The sequence below is a fragment of the Xyrauchen texanus genome, chromosome 13 (assembly GCF_025860055.1).
Source record: "Xyrauchen texanus isolate HMW12.3.18 chromosome 13, RBS_HiC_50CHRs, whole genome shotgun sequence".
Classification (NCBI taxonomy): Eukaryota; Metazoa; Chordata; class Actinopteri; order Cypriniformes; family Catostomidae; genus Xyrauchen; species Xyrauchen texanus.
Genome location: NC_068288.1, coordinates 8516665 through 8540001, shown reverse-complemented (window position 1 = coordinate 8540001; position 23337 = coordinate 8516665). Strand labels below are relative to the sequence as shown.

The 23337-nt window shown below is 41.9% G+C and overlaps 1 protein-coding gene across 2 annotated transcripts in view; it reads right to left on the bottom strand.

Moving 5' to 3' along the window:
- Positions 1 to 23337, bottom strand: part of LOC127653669 (heparan-sulfate 6-O-sulfotransferase 3-B-like) — a 48872-nt gene that overhangs the window by 6775 nt on the left and 18760 nt on the right. The window contains exon 2 of one of the 2 annotated variants that reach the window (XM_052140439.1): positions 11055 to 11060. The exons of the other annotated variant lie outside the window; for it this stretch is intronic. Coding sequence (XP_051996399.1) covers positions 11055 to 11060 — 6 coding nt within the window. The remainder of the gene's footprint in view (positions 1 to 11054; positions 11061 to 23337) is intronic. 2 annotated transcript variants of the gene reach the window in all.

Here is a 23337-nt window from a genome sequence, read left to right as displayed (position 1 = left end):
GTTGTTGTATTGTACTTACATTAAAAGTACATGCATTTAATTACATCTATAGTAACACTGTTAACCGTAACCCTAACCCTAACCCCACCCTTACCCTAAACCCTAACACCTAATCTAAACGTGAATCTTGTGAGAATTTTGCAGTACAACATGTAGTTACAGTGACAAGAAAAATTATGTGAACCCTTTGGAATTACCTGCATTTATGTATAAATTTGGTTTGAACTTCATCAAAGTAACATTAATGAACAAACATGATCTGTTTTAACTTTTAACTCACAAATTATTGTATTGTTCATGTACATATTGCACATCATTCCAACATTCACAGACTAGGTTGGAAAACGTATGTGAACCTCTAGGTTAATGACGTCAACAAAAGCTAGTTAGAGTCAGGAGTTGGCAAACCTGGCAACCAATTAATGAAATGCGATTGGAGATGTGGGTTAGAGCTACATTGACTTATAAAAATCACTCAACATTTTGAGCTTATTATTCACAAGATGCATCTGCTGACATGGGCCATGCCATGAAAAAAAAAAAAAGAGATCTCAGAAGACCTATGATCAAGAATCATTGCTTTGCATAAAGCTGGAAAGGGTTACAACGTTATCTTGAAGTTCTTAGGTATTCATCTGTCCACAGACAAACTGTCTATAAAATGGAGACGATTTAGTGCAGTGGCTACTCTCCTTAGAAGTGTCCATCATGCCAAGATGACCCAAAGGGCACACCGCAGAATGCTCAGTGAGGTAATAAGGAACCGTAGAGCGACAGCTATAGGCTTGAAGGAATCATTGGTTGGAACTGGTTAACATCTCTGTTCATGAGTCTCCTATACAGAACAGGCATGTTGTCCAAGGACATCACAAAGGAAGTATATAATATCCTGAAATTTGTTGTTTCCAAACAAAATAAAAACAAATGTCTGAATACATGCCCATGGTCACAAGTGGGGAAAGATACTTTCTGCCCTCAAAGTGGAGTAGCTGCAGCATCTACCAGCCAAACCCTGACCCCTTGACTGCAGTGGCTATGGGTATGATTTTCACTGAAAACTTGCAGGAAGTTGTTTAAAGTTCTAGGCAAATGGGATTTGTTGTGTTGTGATGTCATGACTGGAATCTCGTCTAAGGCCTATTGATTGATCTGCCACATCACGGTCAAATTACGGCCCAGAATGTCATACAGGGTATGGCATTATAATGCCGTGAAATCAATAGCACTCCACTATGGTAATCCATCTGCACTTCAGCACTGACCTATTGGAGAAGCACTGTCAAATGCTAGCCCGCTCAATACAGTCAAGACAACCAGGATATGATATGATAATGAAGGTCAAAATCATGATCACAGGCTGCACAGAGGTCAGTCTGTTGCTGCATAAAGCAGCTATAAAACATTCAAAAAGCTTTTAATAACAATTCAGAATAATAACAGAAATCATACTCAGAAAGTGATAAAACCAGGGTTCTCACACTTTTTGAACAATTAATTTCCATGACTGTTTCCATACATACAGGGCTGGACTGGAAATCCTTTTCTGCATATCGCGGCACTGTTTTGTTGTCCGTTCTGCATAACGCACCAGTAGGCCCAGTAGACTAGCATGTTATAGGCACGCATCACTATAATTAACTCGATCAATTAATTGAACATCCACTTGTGGCTTGTTCAATTGATGTACTTGTGCCTTTTCAAATTAACACACTTAAATGCAGGGTTGGGAGGGTTACTTTTGAAATGTATTCCACTACAGATTACAGAATACATGCTGTAAAATGTCATTTGTAACGTATTCCAATAGATTACTCAAGGTCAGTAACATATTCTAAATACTTTGTATTACTTCTTCAGCACTGGTAGATTTATTCACTTGTTTTGACTAAAATATCTGCCAGTATAGTAAGACAAAATACACATGTTAAAAATACATTCTCTGAAAAAACGAAATATCTTGTGCAGTGTTGTTTCTAAAACAAGATCAATCTAATTTATCTTATGAAGAATATGCGACAACTTTCCACAATAAAAATATGTCCCCAACCTGACATTTATGAAAAATGCCCAATCTCTGCAATTCAAAACTACCTTAAAAAAAACTACATATAATATATCCCAGAATGGTTCAATCATAATATTTCACTTGTTTACCCAACAGCTTTTACAAAAATAATGATACTGGAATTACAGTTTAAAGGATATAATTCACAATAATTGTCCTAATTTAAATTGACTTTTTACTCCAAATCTTATTGTTACTGAGATATAGCCATTGTTACAACTTTTGTATGTGACAAATAGCCCCAGTCTTCCATACATATAGTCTAATTTAATATTTTGTATTATTATTTAAAGAAATTATTTAATTATAAGATCTGTGGAGCGGAGGGGGGCGGGGCCGGTCGGAATATCGAGCGCCCGGTCCCCAATCAGCCTGATGAGGCGCGCGAGGGATAAAGGCGGCCGGTGACGATGGTTCGAGAGAGAGAGAGAGAAGAAGAGGGCTCGTCCGCCCTCGGGATCGCCGCCAAGTGGTCCTCCGCTAGCCGAACAGCTTCCTCCAACGACGCCGGGCGATGGCACTGGACCCACCCCGCCGTCTTCCGAGGCAGCCGTTGAACGAACTGTTCCAGTACCACCTGGTCGATCACTCCCTCGACGTCGTGATCCCCCGCGAGCAGCCAGCGCCGACAGGCGTCCCGGAGCCGTTGGGCAAACGCGAACGGGCGATCGGACTTCTCCAGCTTCATGCCCCGGAAGAGCTGGCGATTCTCTTCCGGGCTCCGACCGACCCGTTGCAGAATGGCCCTCTTCAGGTCAGTGTAAGCCAGGAGATTTTTCGCCGGCAGTTGTTGTGCCGCGAGCTGAGCTTCCCCGGACAGGAGAGGAATTAGACGGGCTGCCCACTGTTAGGGCGGCCAGCCCCAGACTTCGGCCGTCCGCTCGAACAAGTCGAGGAAGGCCTCAGGATCATCTGCTGCCCCCATTTTCTGTAACGTGGGCGGGGGTAGCGTAGCGCGGCTGTCCGGGGTCGCGGCTGTGGCCGGCTCCGTCTCCTGGCTGAGGAGGCTCCGGATGGCGAGCCGGTCCTCTGCCTGAGCCCGCATGATCTCAAAAAACCGCCGATCTTGGTCCTGCCGGAGCTCAAGCAGGGATTGCTGGTGGCCTTGGTGCAGCGTCGCGAGGGATTGGAGGACTTCTGCCAGCTGGGAGGACTCTATGGGGCGACTTTGCTCCATAATTTCCCGGGTTTCGGCACCAATGTAACACAGTTGAAGGATGGGCAAGGAGGAGGCGAGAACCGGCTTGTCAACATAAATTATATTTTAATGAGAAACTTAAACTCAAAAACACATAAACAAACACACATGACGGACATGTCCGTAATTCTCTCTCTCTCGAACCATCGTCACCGGCCGCCTTTATCCCTCGCGCGCCTCATCAGGCTGATTGGGGACCGGGCGCGCGATATTCCGACCGGCCCCGCCCCCCTCCGCTCCACAAGATCATACCAAGCTTCTAGCCTAAAATGGTTCTCAACAACTTTACATGTACTCTGTATATGAATTAGAAAAATTAACACTCAATAAAAATTTATAATTAAACATATAAAGAAATCTCTGAGGGAGTGTAAGAGAGAGAGTGTGAAATTGCAAAAGAGAGTTACAGTAAAACCAAACAGTTTTACAAAAAAAAAAAACTTCTGTAAGCAAATTTTCCCCTTAAAATTCTGTCATAATTTATCCACCATCATCTTGTTCAACAACAATATTGTTTTTTTTTTTTCAAGAATCTTTTTGTAGCTCTTTTTTGTATAGTGATTGCTCATAGTGACCATAGATGTCTAGACTATAAAAATGTTGACATGTCTGTGTCAGGTTTGACATCAGTTGGTTCTCATGTGTGCCTTGACCAAACTTGATTAATGTAAAGTGTAAAACCTAAAACAACACATGTCTTCAAAGGAGCCAAATGTAGTCATGTGGACTGTTTTTATGGTGCTTATTTGCTAATTAAATTAAATTTCTCCTTTTGTGTTCCACAGATAACATAACAATTTTATATTTGTACAAGTTGATATTCTATCTTTTCCAAATAGTCCATATAATCAAGGTTCCAAAAATATGGAGTGATCCAGAGGTTGCTATTGATTGACACTGCATAATGCAGAGGGATTTAAAACCGACAGGAAGCGAGTACAGTATATCAAAATTCCATTAGAGCATGGAGTGTGTGAGTGAGTGTGTGAGTGAGTGAGTGAGTGAGTGAGTGAGTGAGTGAGGAGTGAGTGAGTGAGTGAGTGAGTGAGTGAGTGAGTCTAGTGTGAGATGCTTATTTGGTTAGCTAGAAAAAGGTCTTTATGGCTGACAGAGCAGCTAGCACATTAGACCACTTACTTAAATGACCAGAGGAGTGAAGGATGATGCGTTTTCTTCCTTCTGTGCAGCTGAACTGACAGCTAAAACACTATCTAATATCAACTAGATTGAATTACTGGAGGAGGCAGTGTGCTGGAATTCCAGTTACACTTTTTGCAAACACTGAGGTTCCTTTTAATTCAACATTAAAAATTATTTTATTTTTTTTATACAATAGCAAATAACTTCCCTTGGCAAAAGTTCAAATGAAAATGGAAGTATGGGAATTATGTAGTGAATAAATATTTTTTGGTTTTGCCTCTTTTTCAAAATTGAAAGATAATCACTGTTTTCAAAAAGAAACCTTTCTCAGTCTACCATTGGTAAACAAATTCTCTCATCCAACTTCAAGAGGTACATCTTGGGATGCTCTTTAATGAATATGAATAGATAGTGGGAGCTAAAAATCACATTCTTTAAAAAAAAATAAAATAAAAATAAAATAAATAAATATATATATATATATATATATATATATATATATATATATATATATATATATATATATATATATATATATATATATATTATTTAATTTTTATGAAATTCACGTAAAATGTTTACACATTTCTGGCTGGTAATGTATTATAATGTAACAAGAGTCAATTAAATACTTAATATGTCTTGAAGGCTACAGATATGCAAACTGAAACCTTTAATAAATATTTGATACTGTTCTAATCTTCATCGTGCTCTGCTGATGTCATTGCATGGGGACAGCTGTCATTCTGCAGATATATTTATCTACAGAGCTCTGTTATCTAACTCAGAACATGAGACGTCTTGCATGCTAAAAAGTGATATCTGTGAGTGTATGTCAGAATGATTCACAAGACAATAATATCAGACAATATATCAGAAGAGCCACATCAAGGTCTGGGTGACATATTAATCTTGCTGAGGGGATATGATGCAGGTCAAATAATGTCACTTACAGTTCATTAGTGTTTTTCATTGATATGATCCCAAGATCATATTGTATAAGTGTTTTGCCCCTAACAGTAAGATGCAGTGAATTACTTATACACAGAAAAGTTATAGCAGTATGTGCACAAAACAAAACAGTTGTAGGTTTGTAGTTGCGTGTCTCTGTTTACGATCAATCACAGTGCATGCTGTTCGCAGCCCATTATACTTCTAATCTGATCTACAGTATATCCGAGTGAAAAGGGGTATTCGATGAGAGAAATATAGTGTGGGGCTTCATTTTATCCATCACAATTGATTGGATTAAAAAAAAATGTGCATTACAAAGATGGAGCCAGGTGGTTGAAAAGAAGGGGTTGGCAAGTCGTAAAAGTCGTTTAAGAGGAGGAGCTAGTAATTACATTTTGATTAAAGATTATAAAGGAAAACATTTTCTTTGATTTGGAATAAGCACAAATACTGCACAATTACACCCAGAATGTGTATTAAATAGTAAATATGGACAATTTTGATTTCCTGTTGCTTTTAAGGACAGAGTTTCAGTGAAGCAAATTTCGTGTTGCCTAAAATTTTGGAAGCAGGAGAAAAATGCCTCCATCATAACCATGACCTCTTTGATTTTCCTTCTTTAAAGTGTAAAAACTCAAGTCAACAAGACTTGGTTAGTTTAACATGATCATTTGGAAAGTCGGCATGTTGCTTCCTAGAGTTCCAGTACCATAGGATCGGCTACATTATGCCAACACAATGTAAAGCGCCATTTCCCATCAGACATTACTGTATCCACTCAAGAGTGTTTACTTTCCCTTTTGGTGCAACCGGAAACATGTTGCATCTGCAGCTTGGAAAACCCGGGTTCGAATTCCGCATTGAAACAAGAGGTATTTGCGTTTGCATCATCAGTGACGAGCGTGATTCGGAGATTGCAATTTTTCCCCTAACATTAACTTTTTACTCAACTGAGGGTTAGCTTTGGGGTTTGGGCTGGGGGTACAGTTTATAAAATATGCATTCCTCTTCACTGTATTACATCCTGTACATCTGAAAACAACTTGATTCACAACTTGCTTTTGGTGCCTCTCTGTGGACAGTTGCCTCTTGGGCCACTGGGGGCAGTGTTTTGAGTTTCGGTATGCACAGACCAATTTAAGTTTAAGAAAAGTTAATCTACAGTTTTCAATTTCACTGTGAGATCAGTCTGGTTAGTTTAGGGATAAGGATCAGACTTTTGGGGGGAAAATATCAGAAAATGTACCTGCCTGCCATTTTTTTTGACAATATCCATTTTATTTGCAAAATAAAGATGCAAAGATACATTGTTTACAATTGAGCAGAAATGTAAATACTTCAGGTTGACTATAAATTAGGACTGTCAATTAATTAATAATGATTAATCATAATATTTTTGTAGTTAACACGTTAATGCATTTAGTTAAGTGTATTGATGTTATAAGATAGCATTGTTTGAGGAACAGTGTGAAAGGTGTTTATAAACTTTGTTCTTGACACAAAAGTGTTAAGAACAGCCCTATCAAACCCTTAGTTCATATAACACACGTTAAGCTATTTCCTTTTGAGGAACAATTTATAACAAATCGTTGGTTGACCTTTTCAGCCTTTCACCTCAGTCAGCGCAGGGTGAGTGTCGGCTGAACTTGATCCTTTGTCTCTGCCTTGAATCAGAAGGGGAGATCCATAGAGGAAATTAAACCAGCGGAATCAATATGGGCCAAGACAATTTTCTTTCATTTACATTATAGGCACAGGCGTATTTAAAGAAGATGATCAATATGCCTACGCAAGCAAACTTAAACATTCCCTTTCCTTCTCTAACATTAAGTGTAAAATTCAGTCACTTTGTGACACATTGAAGAAGGCTGCCACAGTTCATTTAAGGATAGCTTTCAGGAGCAACATCTGCTGTGGTGCTTTATGCTCTACTGGATGAACATTAACTGATGAATTTAAAATCTTCTGTTTGACTAAGCAGGGTGTTCGCTTGAATGGGAAGCAGTTTTACAGCACACTTAAAAGAAATAGTTCACCCGAAAATAAAAATTCTCTTATCACTTACTCACATCACTTATGCCTTCCCAGAAGTGTATGACTCTCTTTCTTCTGTATTACACAAATTGAGGTTTTTAAAAGAATATCTCAGCTCTGCACTAGAAAGTGTAATAGAACTTGAGATCATGATCGTGCCAAGAAAATGATATTGCAAGGTGTACAAAGATAAAGGAGTTACATTTTTGGCCTGTTCTCACCTAAAACTGATTAGATTGCTTCAGAAGACATGGATTAAAGCACTGGAGTTGTATGGATTACTTTTATGCTGCATTTATGTGCTTTTTTAGCTTCAAAGTTACGGTCATCATTGCATTGTATGGACATACACAGCTGAAATATTCTTCTAAAAATCTTAATTTGTGTTCTGCAGAAGTAAGAAATTCATACACATCTGGGATGTCATGCGGGTGAGTAAATGATGAGAGAATATTTATTTTTGGGTGAACTATCCCTTTAAATTTAAACTCTCCCTGTAAATTGCACTCTAGAATGCCAAAGATGAGGGTTACGTTTTTTAAAAAATTAGCTTATAGAAATAGTTCACCCAAACATGAAAATTCTGTCATTATTTACACACTGTCATGTTCTAATCCCATATGCTTTGTTTTTTTGTAATTGGAACACAAATGTAGACATTTTTTAAGAATCTTTTCACAGCTCTTTTAACAATGACATTTCACAGTCACCATGTCTGTTGAACTCCAGAAAGGACAAAAACACCCCAAAAAACCACCATAAAAGTAGTCCATTTGACTTGTGTGCTATACTGTATTCCAAGTTTTCTAAAGCCATATGATATCTTTTCATGAGGAACACCTGAAATTTAAGACATTATTCAAAAATGGCATCCCAACTTCATTGGTTCACACATGTGCAATGACCAATCTTAACGTGCAATTTTTTATTCCATTTTGAATAACACACAAGGGAACTTTATTTTTTAGGCAAACTATTCCTTCACCCTAGAACGCATATATGGGTCAAAAATTACCTTGCGTCTAGTTTTTAGGACATCATTTTTACATGAAGTGGTCTTTTGATCTGCCACTCCAGGTATTCCTCAGTATTGAAATTTAGTTGAATATTTTGTTTTAAATATTATACATTTCTAAGGTATTATTTAAGTAAGTGTAAGTAAGTGTTAAATACCATCTTCATGTTTATATATATATATATATATATATATATATATATATATATATATATATATATATATATATATATATATATATATATATATATATATATATATATATATATATATATATATATATATATATATATATATAGTAAAATAGAAATATAGTGTCATTCTGAAATTTACATTAGGTTGGTACAGGAGGAGTACATAAGGTTGTCATTTTACAAGTTTTTCACAAATGTTTTTGTAAAAAACATTTTATCTTAGTCCAGTCTACTTACTGCCTGACCCAAAAAAAGACACATAATCTAATTTTCATTGGACCGCCTTTAGTTTTGATTGCGGCATTCATTCATCGTGGCATTGTTTCGACATCCTTATGCAACATGACAACATTTATTTCCATCTAGATTTGCATTCATTTTTGCTTTCAATGGGGTTAAGGTCAGGACTCTTCATTTGTGAAAATGATTCCTCATGCTCCCTGAATCATTCTTTCACAATTTGAGCCAGATACTGACCTTTTACCATTGCTCCACAGTCCAATCTTTTTCAGATTAGCCTCACTAACAAGTCTAACACTAACACTAACAAGCCCTCTTGTGGCCACACATCTGTTTAGTCCCAATCCTGTAAGTTCACATCGCATTGTGCATGTGGGAATGCTTTCTTTCGCTATAACATAGCCATGAGTTCTACTGTCAACTTTTTATGATCTGACTTCACCAAGCGTTTTAGTGATCTCCGATCACTATCATTCATGATTTTTTCCCTACCACATTTGTTCTGCGAAACTGATGGTTCACCACTATCCTTCCAGGTTTTAATAATGCATTGGACAGTTCTTAAAGCAATTCCAGTGATTTCAGCAATCTAGTGGATTTGCTGGATGCAAGCCAATAAATTGCCCCCTCTAAAACACAGTAACATCTTTTCCACGGCCATGAGATCCATATTCTGACATGGTTATTTAAGAAATGAGAAGCTACACACTGCATTAGTTAGGGTTAAAAGTATTGTTGCCAGCTGAAACATATAATCACTGCAATAATGGTCCAATCACAGGCTCTTAAAGGTGCTATATGTAATATTGACAACAAGCATTTGAAATGAGTACTGCAGTCCAAATACAAAATATTGGAGAGTTGTCTGCTCCGCCCCGCCCCAGACTCGAAGCTCATGCAGGTTGCCAGAATGAGGACACTGCTGTGTCTCACTGCCTTGAAAACAGGCTACACATGAAACAGAGAGTATGAATGCGAGTACTCAAATGTTGAATTTACTAAAAATGTTCATCCCTGCTAGTAGCCGAGATAAATTAGATAGGTAATTTTAGGTGACGCTCAGTTCTTACCTGTTAAGGAGAAAATTAGCCAACTCAGCATCTGTTTTAAAGGATTTCTGGGCTTTAAGCTGTCTCCATCTTCCAAAGGCATCTCTAAAATGTATCCTTGATTTACTACTCATCTGGTCATAGTGGTTTTTAGATGGATGGTGAGGCTTTTTGGTCGGGTGAAATCTGTTATCTCTGATCCAGTTTGTTTAACGCCAATGACACGCAGCTCTTCTTGACTTTCCAGCCCAACAACTCCACAGTGACTGTTCAAACCTCTGCCTGATTGGCAGACATCTCAGCCTGGATTAAGGAACTCCATCTGCTACTTAACCCAGCCAAGACTGAACTGCTTGTCTTTCCAGCCAACCCTGCTTTTGAACACAACATCACCATAGAGCTGGGTTCAACTACAGTAGCGCCTTCCAAAACAGTCAGAAATCTAGGGGTAACCATCGATAACAAACTAAATTTCACAGAACACATCTCAAAGACTGCAATATCATGTACACTCTACAATATCAGGAAGATAAGACCCTTCCTCTTTGAACATGCCACACAACTTCTTGTTCAGTCACTTGTCATAACTAGACTTGGCTGCAGCACGCAGTGTTTTTTGCCTGCAAACTTGTTCAAATCTGGCAACCCGGCGGGGTTGAAATACTATTGGTGAGTGGGCAGTGGGAGGGATCACACAGGCCAAAACATAAACAGAAATTCCAGCTCAGAATGGAAACTTCAAAGTAGAATATACTGGCTGTAGCATTGTTATTGGAGAAGCCAGTATTTCAACTTAGCATGTTTCCTAATTCTCTAATGGCATATTATGGTCATTTTATGATTTAGTACGGAAAAATATTTCATATAGCACCTTTGAGTATCTGCTTATTTAAATCCAAATCCAAATTTTTTTTGGCCATGAAGTGTATGTACTGGATGTGTTTGTGTGGGTAGAGTTGTTGAGTGATTTCACATTTACCACCAAACATGGAAATTGCCCCATATTTCTGTTATACTGGTTTTTTTTACACAGTCAGTCAAAACTCCTGCTCTGTTTTCATTCTGTTTGAAACTCTTCAGAATTGAATAAAATGGATATAAACGTACTTTTTTTTTTTTTAATTACTAATAAAATGATCATGAGAGTTAATTTTCCAGATTTTACCTGGGTCTTTTATGACCTACATATGCATTAAATGGAGGGGAAGTTACATATGCGTGTTGAAAGACAGCTTAGGCCACCTGGCCAATGCCGGGCCACATGTATGTTGACATAATCCATAGAAACCCACTCAAAATATGATGAAAAAAGACAATGAGTGAATAAATTCATGGAATGTTAGTTCTATGGAGGCAAACTCAGTGACTATCCAGTGAATGGCCCTATACGACAGCCTCACGAATCATTCTAACTGCGTTTCTTATATATTTTCTCAACCCCAGCATACTCAGAGAGGGCACATAACTTTGAATTGCATTTTTCACTTAAAAGAAGCAGTTGGCAGCTTTTTCAGGCATGCGCCAGCTCTAGTCTTATCATCAATCGCAGTGGTTGTGGCAGGAACAGCTTGCCATTTCCATACAGACAGCAGATCATAGACGCCCCTCAGGCCGTTTGTGTTTCAATGTGCTCATCGGCCACTCACCGCAGATATCGCCATTGCCCTAGACTCTTACACAAATGAGATTGGATGTGGATGGAGAAAAAAATAAAAGGATAAAAATTGTGAACTTTGTCATGCCGGATTCACTTAAAGGGTTAATTCAACCAAAAATGGAAATTCTCTAATCATTAACTCACCCTCATGCCATGGCAGATGTGTATGACTTTCTTTCATCTGCTGACCACAAACAAAGATTTTTAGAAGTATATCTCATATAATCAACAATCTGTCCTCTCCTTCCTCCACCTGACACATCACTGACAGCAGATGTCTTTGTCAAATTTTTTTACTAATAAGTTTACAACCATCAGCAATACATTCTCAGCACCACACCCTGTCAAACACCCATCTCCTGTATGCAACTCTTCTGTCTCTATGTTCTCTCCTCTGATTGACACTGAGGTCTCTAAACTCCTCCTCTCCAACCACCCCACCACCTGTTCCCTTGACCCCATTCCTTTTCACTTTCTCCAGGCCATCTCTCCATCCATCGTAACTGCACTCACACACATAATGAACACATCTCTACTTACAGGCACTTTTCCCACTACATTTAACCAGGCTCAAGTAACCCCGCTACTGAATATACCTGCACTTAACCCTGCACAAGTAGAACACTACAGGCCAGTTTCTCTCATCCCATTCATGGCAAAATGAAAGGGCAGTTTTCAATCAAATCTCTGCATATCTCTCACAGAACAACTGCTGGATGACAATCAGTCAGGCTTTAAAAGTGGACACTCCACTGAGACTGCCCTGCTGTCTGTCACTGAGTCGTTGAGACGGGCGAAAGCTGAATCAAGATCTACTTGTCTTTCCAGCCCAACAATACCACAGTGACTGCTCGAATCTTTGCCTGTTTGGCAGACATCTCGGCCTGGATGAAGGAACACCACCTGCAACTTAACCCAGCCAAGACCGAACACCTTGTCTTTCCACCCAACCCTGCTGTTGAGCACAACATCACCTTGCAGTTGGGTTCAACTACTGTAACGCCTTCCAAAACTGTCAGAAATCTAGGGGATAACAAAGTACATTTCACAGACCACATCTCAAAGTCCACAAGATCATGTAGATTTACACTCTACAATATCAGGAAGATAAGACCCTTCCTCTCTGAACATGCCACACAACTTCTTGTTCAGTCACTTGTTATAACTAGACTGGACTACTGTAATGCTGTCATTGCAGGCCTCCATGCATGTGCAATTAGACCCCTGCAAATGATCCAGAATGCAGCACGTCTGGTCTTTAATGAACCAAAGAGAGTGCATGTTACACCACTCCTTGTCTCTCTTCACTGGCTGTCGGTTGATGCACGTATCAAATTCACGGCTCTGATGCTGGCATATAGAACAGTCACTGTGTCTGCTCAAGCATGCCTAAAATCGTTGCAGAGCAACGCACGCACTAGAAGCCTGCGGTCAGCTAAGGAACATTGCCTTGTTGTACCAACAAAAAGAGGCAACAAAAGATTTTCCCAGACTTTCGGCTTCATTGTAGCACGTTGGTGGAATGACCTTCCCAACTCCATCCGTGAAGCTGACTCACCTTCTGTCTTCAAAAAATGCCTAAAAACACATCTTTTCCATAAGCACTTAACCAGTCACTAAAACAAAAAACAATTCTTGTTGTGCTTTAATCTATTTTGAATACTGTTCTGATGCAAGTGCAACTTTGTAATATGGCACTTTTTCATACCACTGTCTGCTTAAGATGATTCGCTTATGTGTTCCTCTGCTTTGGATAAAAGCGACTGCCAAATGAATAAATTTAAAATCTGCCCTTACATATGGCTTTATTGAATGTGTTTGTGCATGTATTCTATGATGCTGGCGTACTAGCATTATATATAGTGACGTCATTACGTGATGATGTAAATGAACTAGTGAATCGTTTTTTTTTAACCAGTTCATTGAAACGAACCATCCGAAAGAACCAGTTTGTGGAAAAGAATCGGATTTCTTTTCCACACCACTATGTGGATGTGATGCCCCCTTTTGGAGTTGATGCAACCCGCTTTTGGAGTAACCCCGCCCCCTTCTGAACCAACCCCACCCTCTTTTAGAGACACCACTCACATTTGGAAATCTCTGGCCTGCAGCTATACTTGAATGTACCTGGAAAATATGGAAATTTATTCAGGACTATTTTCTAAGGAATTGCAAATTGACCCCAGTACCTCTGGTACCCTAGTGGCATGGTGACGATCATAACCAACTTTCATTATGATAAACCAAAGCGGTGTGAAGAAGCAGCATTTTCCATATAGTGTTAGAGTTTCTTGTTTAGAAGCACTAATTCAAGACCTCTCACTGGCACTTCATAGACATACCGCTGTGATCCCTGAGTCTACATGAACAAAGAATATCCTGTCTTCTCACCACTATACCTCAAAGTAATATGCATTCCTGTGTGTGTATGTATAAAATATCTGCATGCATCAGCATTTTGACCACTGAGGTATTCATTTTCTCTGAAGTTTCCTTTGCAAGAGCCCAGTTATACAATAAAGTGAATTCAGTATATTAAATTATTACACAGCGCTCTGAAATACTTTATTCTTATTGGTCAATGGTGTCATCTAGTGGTCTGTTATCTTTGAGTAACAACCGCACCCCAAGGATTTAGACCAGAGTATGTTAAGGAGTGGAGCAGCATGATTTTGCCTGGAGCGAGCAGTGGGTTTAAAAAAAAATTGGAGCACCATTGTTTTCTCTCACTTCAAAGAGCACTGAACTAAGAATAATAATTCCTTATATTTATATAGTGATTTTTCTAGGCACTCAAAGCACTTTACATAGTATAGGGGGAATCTCCTCAACAGCCACCAGTGTGCTGCATCCACCTGGATGATGCGGCCATGATAGATAAGGGCCAATGGAGGGGAATTTGGCAAGGACATCAGGGTTATTCCCCTACTCTTTACAAGATGTACCCTGGGATTTTTAATGACCAAAGAAAATCAGGATCTCAGTTTAAAGTCTCATCCAAATGGCAGTGCTTTTTTACAGTATAGTATCCCCATCACTATACTGGGGCATTAAGACCCACATAGACCAATGGGTGAGCACCCCCTGCTGGCCTCCCTAATACCACTTCCTGCAGCAACATACTTTTCTCCAAGAGGTCTCCCATCCAGGTAGTGACCAGGTTCAATCCTGCTCAGCTTTAAATGGCAACCAGGTGATAGCTGCAGGGTGATATGGCTGCTTATAAATGCTTTATCACTGGTACAGCACCTGTTAATGGCCCTTAATGCAGTAATTCACTGGGTGTTAAGCAGTATTAAACACTAATGGCATGAAGAAAAGATCCATCCATCCATCCATCGTCAACCGCTTATCCTGTGTACAGGGTCGCGGGGGGCTGGAGCCTATCCCAGCTAACATTGGGCGAAAGGCGGGGGACATCCTGGACAGGTCGCCAGTCCATCGCAGATGAAGAAAAGATGAAATTTCTAATTTCTAAAAAACAAATACAAATGTAAAATTTGGAGGCACTTGGTAATGTTCAACCTCCAGCATGAAGGTTTCTTTCGCTTTCTGTGTTCACGCTCCCACTTATTGAGTTAAGCTTGCAGTAAAGCTTGACTTAACTACATGCTCATGTCTCGTCTTTTAATTCCTACATCATCTGGCATATATTGAAAATGAATGACGGGATGGTGAAGGAGAACACAAGTGGGGAGGTGATTGCCATGATCAAACGTTTGCTGTGTAATCCTAAAAGACGTGTCCAGAAAACACGATGATAATCTGTTCACATGTGGTGATAAAATCTAAAGGTCAGTAATATATATATATATATATATATATATATATATATATATACGTATTATATATAAACCTAACCCTACCAGTTCTGAGACAAAAACAGAATTGTTAATGATGAAAATGAAATTAGAAAAGCACAGATAAATAAAGAATCAGTTATAGCGGTATTTTTTTATGTTAAAAAAGCATAAGACATGATGTGGAAAGAGGGTATTCTGATCAAACTAAAAATGATGAATATAGGAGGAAGCATTTCCAAGTGGATAAAGATATTATGGGAAATAGGAATATTCAGTTTAGGGTAGGAAATGAAATATCAAATAGACATGTAATAGAAAATGGGACTCCACAAGGAAGTGTAATAAGCCATTAACGTTTTCTATAATGATTAATTATGTTTTTTTTTTCCAAGTTCAACCAGATATAGATAGATCTCTTTTTGCAGATGATAGAGCAATTTGGAAAAGGGGAAGGAACATTCTGCATATAAATAGAAAGATACAAGAAGCAATAATAAAGGTGGAAAAATTGGCAGTATTCTCAGTAGAAAAGAAAATAACAGTTGTTTTCACTAAGAAATAATTCTCCCAGAAATTAACCTGAAAATGTATGAAAGAACAGTGGACAGAGTGAAAGTTTTTAGATTCTGAAGAATCTTATTTGACACAAAATTTACATGGGCTTTTATATCTTTTGTCACATTCCCAGTGGTTAAGAAGTTTACATACACTTTGTTAGTATTTGTTAGTATTGCCTTTAAATTGTTTAACTTGGGTCAGATGTTTTGGGTAGCCTTCCACAAGCTTCTCACAATATGTTGCTGGAATTTTGGCCTATTCCTCCAGACAGAACTGGTGTAACTGAGTCTGGTTTGTAGGCCTCCTTGCTCGCACACGCTTTTTCAGTCCTGCCCACAAATTTCCTGTCGGATTAATATCAGGGCATTGCAATGGCCACTCCAATACCTTGACTTTGTTGTCCTTAAGCCATTTTTCCACAACTTTGGAGGTATGCATGGGGTCATTGTCCATTTGGAAGAGCCTTTTGCGACCAAACTTTATCTTCATGGCTGATGTCTTGAGATGTTGCTTCAATATATCCCCATATTTATCCTTCCTCATGATGCCATCTATTTTGTGAAGTGCACCAGTCCCTCCTGCAGCAAAGTACCCTCACAACATAATGCTGCCACCGCCATGCTTCAAGTTTGGGAAAGAGTTATTCGGCTTGCAAGCCTCACCCTTTTTCCTCAAAGCATAACGATGGTCATTATGGCCAATAAATTACATTTTTTATTTTTGAACTTTGTCCCCACGTGCACTTGCAAACTGCAGTCTGGCGTTTTAAGGCGATTCTTCCTTGCTAAGCAGCCTTTCAGGTTATGTAGATATAGGACTCGTTTTACTGTGGATATAGATACTTGTCTATCTATTTCCTCCAGCATCTTCACAAGGTCCTTTTGTTATGTATACCTTGTCTTGTTTCCTTTGTGTTTTTCCTTTGTGTTTTTGTTAACAATAAAGTAAGCTGCATTTGGATCCTCAACCTTCGTCTGCCTTCATTGCCTTACATTCGTGACAGAACGACTGACCACCATGGATCCAGCGGTTTTACGTGCCAGATACCACCTGCTCTGCCTGAGGCAAGAGGACCGTCCGATTGAGGCCCACGTCCGCGACTTCCTTGGTCTTTCGGCTGTTGCGGACTTCCCGGACACCTCCCTTGTGGTCTTCTTCAGGGAAAACCTGAGTGGCTGGCTGAAGGAGCGGCTGCCGCTGGCATCACGCGGCTGGACTCTCCGCGACTTCCTGGAGTTGCCCTTATTGTTGTGCGGCTCCCCGTTCACCGTGGGCCATGCTGGGAAGGACCCTACCTCCCCACCTACTGTAGAGACTCTTCAGCCATCCCAGGCTCTCCCTGTTACGCCTGCCCCGGTCTGCGAGCCAGAGCCCACGCCTGCCCCGGTCTGCGAGCCAGAGCCCACGCATGTCACTGTGAGCGAGCCAGAGCCTATGCATGTCATGGTGAGCGAGCCTGCGCCCACGCCTGCCCCGGTCTGCGAGCCAGAGCCCACGCATGTCACCGTCAGCGAGCCGGAGCCCTTGCCAGCCACGGCCGGCGAACCTGAAGCCACGCTGACCAGGAACAGCGTCCCCGCTTCGCCAGTCGCATCAGCCCGGAGGAAGAGGAGAAGGGGAAAGGTCTCTGCTCTCCAGCCTCCGCCTGCCGCAGCCCCGTGCCCTAAACCCCTCTTGGCTCTGCCCTCAGCACCCAGCGAACCCAAGCCGGCGCATACCACGGTAACCCAGCCAGTGCCTGTCGCCTCAGAGGTCAGTGAGCCAGTGCCTGTCGCCTCAGAGGTCAGTGAGCCAGTGCCTGTCGCCTCAGAGGTCAGTGAGCCAGTGCCTGTCGCCTCGACCGTCCCTGAGCCAGCGCCTGTAGCCTCGACCGTCCCTGAGCCAGCGCCTGTAGCCTCGACCGTCCCTGAGCCAGCGCCTGTAGCCTCGACCGTCCCTGAGCCAGCGCCTGTAGCCTCGACCGTCCCTGAGCCAGCGCCAGTAGCCTCGACCGTCCCTGAGCCAGCGCCAGTAGCCATGACCGTCCAAGAGCCAGCGCCAGTAGCCACGACCATCCAAGAGCTAGCGCCAGTAGCCATGACCGTCCAAAGGCCAGCGCCAGTGGTCACGCCCGTCCAAGAGTCAGCTCCTCTCGAGCTTCCCAGTGCTCCACCTTCCGAGCTTTCCAGAGCTCTGCCTTCCGAGCTTCCCAGTGCCCCGCCTTCCGAGCTTCCTAGTACTCTGCCTTCCGAGCCTTCCGAGCTTTCCAGAGCTCCGCCTTCCAAGCTTCCTAGTACTCTGCCTTTCGAGCCTTCTGAGCTTTCCAGAGCTCCGCCTTCCGAGCTTCCTAGTACTCTGCCTTCCGAGCTTCCCGAGTTTTCCAGAGCTCCACCTCCCGAGCCTCCTAGGGCTCCGCCTCTCAAGTCTCTCGAGTCTTCCAGGGCTCCTCCTCCCGAGCCTCCCAGGGCTCCGTCTCTCAAGTCTCTCGAGTCTTCCAGGGCTCCTCCTCCCGAGCCTCCTAGGGCTCCGCCTCTCAAGTCTCTCGAGTCTTCCAGGGCTCCTCCTCCCGAGCCTCCTAGGGCTCCGCCTCTCAAGTCTCTCGAGTCTTCCAGGGCTCCTCCTCCCGAGCCTCCCAGGGCACCGTCTCTCAAGTCTCCCGAGCCTCCCACAGCTCTGCCTCCCGAGCCTCCTACGGCGCCGCCTCCTGCGGCTCCGCCTCCCGAGCCTCCCATGGCCCCGCCGCAAGAGCCACTCCCGGCTCCGCCTCCGAAGCCTCCCTCAGCCTAACCTCCGACGCCTCCTAGTTCCTTCCCGGCTCCGCCTCTCCCGGCTCGGTCTCCTGGGCCTCCCTCGGCCCCGCCTCCTGGGCCTCCCTCGGCTCCGCCTCCTAAGCCCCCCACGGCCCTGCCTACGCCTCCTTCGGCGCCGCCTCCCAAGTCTTCTACGGCTCCACCTCCGAAGTCCTCCTTGGCTCCGCCTCAAGCGGCACCGCCGGCCCCTATCCTGCGGCCACCACCCAGGACCCCCAAGCCTACCCACATCCCGTGGTCAACTTCCAGGCCTCCTGAACCTGTCCCTGCCCTGTGGCAAGCTCTCAGGCCTCCTGAACCTATCCTTGCCCTGTGGCCAGCTCCCAGGCCAGCTGAGCCCGTCCTTGCCCTGAGGTCAGCTCCCAGACCTCCTGCACCTGTCCTTGCCCTGCGGCCAGGCCCCAAGCCTCCTGAACCTGTCCTTGCCCTGAGGCCAGCTCCCAGACCTCCTGAACCAGTCCTTGCCCCATGGCCATCTCCTAGGCCACCAAAACCGGCCTCTGTCCTGTGGCCACGTCCCAGGTCCCCTGAACCGGCCCTTGGCTCACAGCCATCTCCCAGGCCACCAAAACTGGCCTCTATCCTGTGGCCTCCTCCTAGGCCCCCTGAGCCGGCCCTTGCCTTATGGCCAGCCCCCGGGCCATCTAAACCTGTCCCTGCCCGGTCGATACCTCCCTGGCCCCCTAAACCTGTCCCTTTGTGCCCCCATAGACTGCTTGCCTGTCCTCTCGGCCTCCTTGGACTGCCTGTCTGCCAATCTTGGCCCCCCTGGACTGCCTGTCTGCCACTCGTTGCCCCCTTGGACTTCCTGCCTGCCCTCTGTGCCCCTTGGACTGCCCTCTTGCTCTTGTGCCCCCCTGGTCTGCCTGTCTGCCCCTGGTGCCCTCATTTTGTTTTTTGTGAGTTTTTGTCCTTGGTTTTTTTCTTTAGGATTGTCTGGAATCCGATCCTTTGAGGGGGGGCTCTGTTATGTATACCTTGTCTTGTTTCACTGTTGCCCTTTTGTTTGCCATTTTTGTCACTTTTGCACTCCTTAGTTTTCACTTTTGTCCCTTGTTTAACTCCATAGTCTCCTTGTTAGCGTTCGTGTTCTCTGTCATTGTTTTCACCTGCCCTTGTTAATTTGCCTTTGGTTTCTGTTAATCACCTTGTCATCTAGTTTGTGTTCTGTTTGTTAATTGGCCCCTTTGTCCCATGTTTTTGTATTTAAACCATGTCTGTTTGTTCAGTCTCTGTCAGTCGTTGAATGTTTGTGAATGTTGTTACCCTGGTCTGTGTGCCCTGCCCGAGTTCTCTGTTTATGTTTATTTCCCCACTGAGGGTTTTCCTTTGTGTTTTTGTTAACAATAAAGTAAGCTGCATTTGGATCCTCAACCTTCGTCTGCCTTCATTGCCTTACATTCAGTGACAGAAACAAGACAAGGTATACATAACACCTTTGCTGTTGTTCTGGGATTAATTTGCATTTTTCACACCAAACTACGCTCATCTCTAGAAGACAGAATGCATCTCCTTCCTGAGTGGTATGATGGCTGCACGGTGCCATGGTGTTTATACTTGCGTACTATTGTTTGTACTGACAGTAGTTTTCACAAGGAAAATAATTCTCCCAGAAATGAACCTGAAACTTTATGAAAGAACAGTGGACAGGGTGAAAAGTTTTTAGATTATAAAGAATCTTATTTGACACAAAATTTACATAGGCAGATCATATAAATAAAATTGTTGAAAATGTCAAAGTAATAAGCATCATGAGGAGTTTAAGTGGAGTGGAAAGGGGAGCAAACTTCTCCTCATTAAAAACTATATATGTGACAATGATTAGGTCTGTGATTGATTATGGAAATATAGTATATGGGTCAGCGTCAAAAACATTATTGGAAAAAATTAATAAGATACAACTCAAGCACTGAGGCAGTGCAGTGGAGCAGTTAAAAACAACATCCATATCAGATCTGCAAGTTCATACAGGAGAGATACCACTAGAAATAAGCAGGAAACAGCTAATGATTAATTACTGGGTCAATCCTACAAAATAGACCACACCCTACAGGATCATCCTACAAAAAGAAATAGTTTTGGACGGGCTAATAAAGCCAATATATAAAGGATGAGAACATCAGTTTGACTTGATGCAAACTAACAAACAGATGGTAAGTAGACTGATATGCTTAATACATTTTACTTTGATCTCATACAAACTGTATTTAACCAATAAATGACATTTTTACATCAAGCAGGATCACAGAATGAACAACTTAATGGCGTAAGCCTATAACACAAGTCATGTACAAACATCACGTGTAAAAGCGCATTGCTATACCTTTTCTATTCTGTCTATTCTCCAAATATTACATAAAATACATAATACGGTATATCATAATTGGGGAAGCAAAGAACAACAGTTATCTTACAGTATTTTGCTCATATGGGGCATGCAATTATGATTTATTATTAATGATGCAGAAATTCTAACTTGGTAGCATAAACTTTCTTAATTTAATGTGCATGCTTTTTTTCCTCAGTCTCATGCTCCACGTCTGTTGCGAGAGTGCTCATGTAATCTGAGAAGGCCTCTGTTGGTATTAGTATAGTCATTACAATCGATTATTAAATTCCGTAATTGATGCATCGAAGATTCATCATTATATCAATTGATTTTTACACCACTGCTTCCTAGTATTAATCATCAAAAAGGTATTTTATTTGTGTGAACAAGCTGATGTTTTGGGTGGGATATGCACACCCTGGCACACCTGTGGCTACGCCACTGAGTAGTAGTTGGTAACTTGGCTAGTATTTTGCCCAAAACAAGCAAGATCATATATGGATGTCTTGTATATGTTGACATTTGAAGTTTGCACTGGAGTTTAGTGGGGTAAATATCTGTCTGGATGAAGTATTCCGGATTAGGTACTGTCATGAGGCTCTGAGCTGTACAGCCTAAAGTGCTTGTCATGCTGTGACAGATGAAATGCTCATGTTCAATGCCACCAGGGCCCCAAAGTAAACCATCTGTGCTTGAATTTAAATTTCCACTCAGATTTTTGACACCATGGTTTCATGACCTTGTTTGGTTTAATAATGTCTAACTTATTTATTTACTTGTGTTTTGAAGCAGTTTTCTCTTTGGGAGCAGTCACAATCAAAACACAAGTGCCTACACACAAGAGCACTTAAATCTAAAAATTTTCTCTGTTCATACATACTGTACAAATACTAATGACGCACCGAAATAAAAAAATCTTGGCTGAAATCTAAACAGAAAATTCTGGACACTTTGGGTTGAAAAACCAAGAATTCTGTGCATCTCTAACAATTATATGAAGAAAGTGATAGTGAATTAATAGCACAATCATTTGTACTGTGTTTAAAGGACAACAAAATCGAATCTACAGTACATCAAACGAATACTGTAGTTTACTCTAAAATGAAATTTATCTGCATCATGTAATGTCACGCGTCAATGCCCAAATAAGTGCAAATAACAAATACACTCATAGTGACCACAGATTCGAGCTGCTGGAGGTGAAGACTATGCAGTCAGTAATGATTAAAATTTCAGTCTTTTCCTCACACAGAACAACCATACGAGTTGTTTGGAATATTTTTATAATGCTTAAAGGGATTATTCATCCAAAAAAATTACAATTCTGACATAATTTACTCACCCTCATGTTGTTCCAAACCTGTATGACTTTCTTTTGATGTCCATTTTTCTGATTTCTGTGCGATGGCAGTTGATTGTGATTCACTTTAAAGTTTAAAAAAAGCACCCAAATATTTCCTAAAAGTAGCAACTTATGCAACTTACACGTCATATTCCAAGTGTTCTGAAGAAATATGATTTAGTTTTGGTGATAATCAAACCAAAATGTGAAGTTATACTATGGTGAATATATTGACTTCCACAGAGGTTCACGCTTAAACAGTGCATGTCAGAGCACAAACCAAGCCATGAAGTCCAAAGAATAATCTGTAGACCTCTGAGACAGGATTGTATCGAGGCACAGATCTGGGGAAGGGTACAGAAAAATGTCTGCAGCATTGAAGTTCCCAATGAGTACAGTGGCCTCATCATCTGTAAATGGAAGTTTGGAACCACCGGGACTCTTCCTAGAGCTGGCTGCCGGGCCAAACTGAGCGATCGGGGGAGAAGGGCCTTAGTCAGGGAGATGACCCGATGGTCACTCTGACAGAGCTCCAGCATTTCTCTGTGGAGAGAGGAGAACCTTCCAGAAGAACAACCATCTCTGCAGCACTCCACCAATCAGGCCTGTATGGTTGAGTGGCCAGACAGAAGCCACTCCTCAGTAAAAGGCACATGACGGCCTGCCTGGAGTTTGCCAAAAGGCACCTGAAGGACTCTCAGACCATGAGAAAATTCTCTGGTCTGATGAAATAAAGATAGATCTCTTTGGCCTGAATAGTAAGCGTCATGTCTGAAGGAAACCTCATCACCTGGCCAATACCATCCCTACATTGAAGCAGGGTGGTGGCAGAATCATGCTGTGGGGATGTTTTTCAGCGGCAGGAACTTGGAGAGTAGTCAGGCTCGAGGGAAAGATGAATGCAGCAATGTACAGAGACATCCTTGATGAAAACCTGCTCCAGAGCGCTCTGAACCTCAGACTGGGGCGA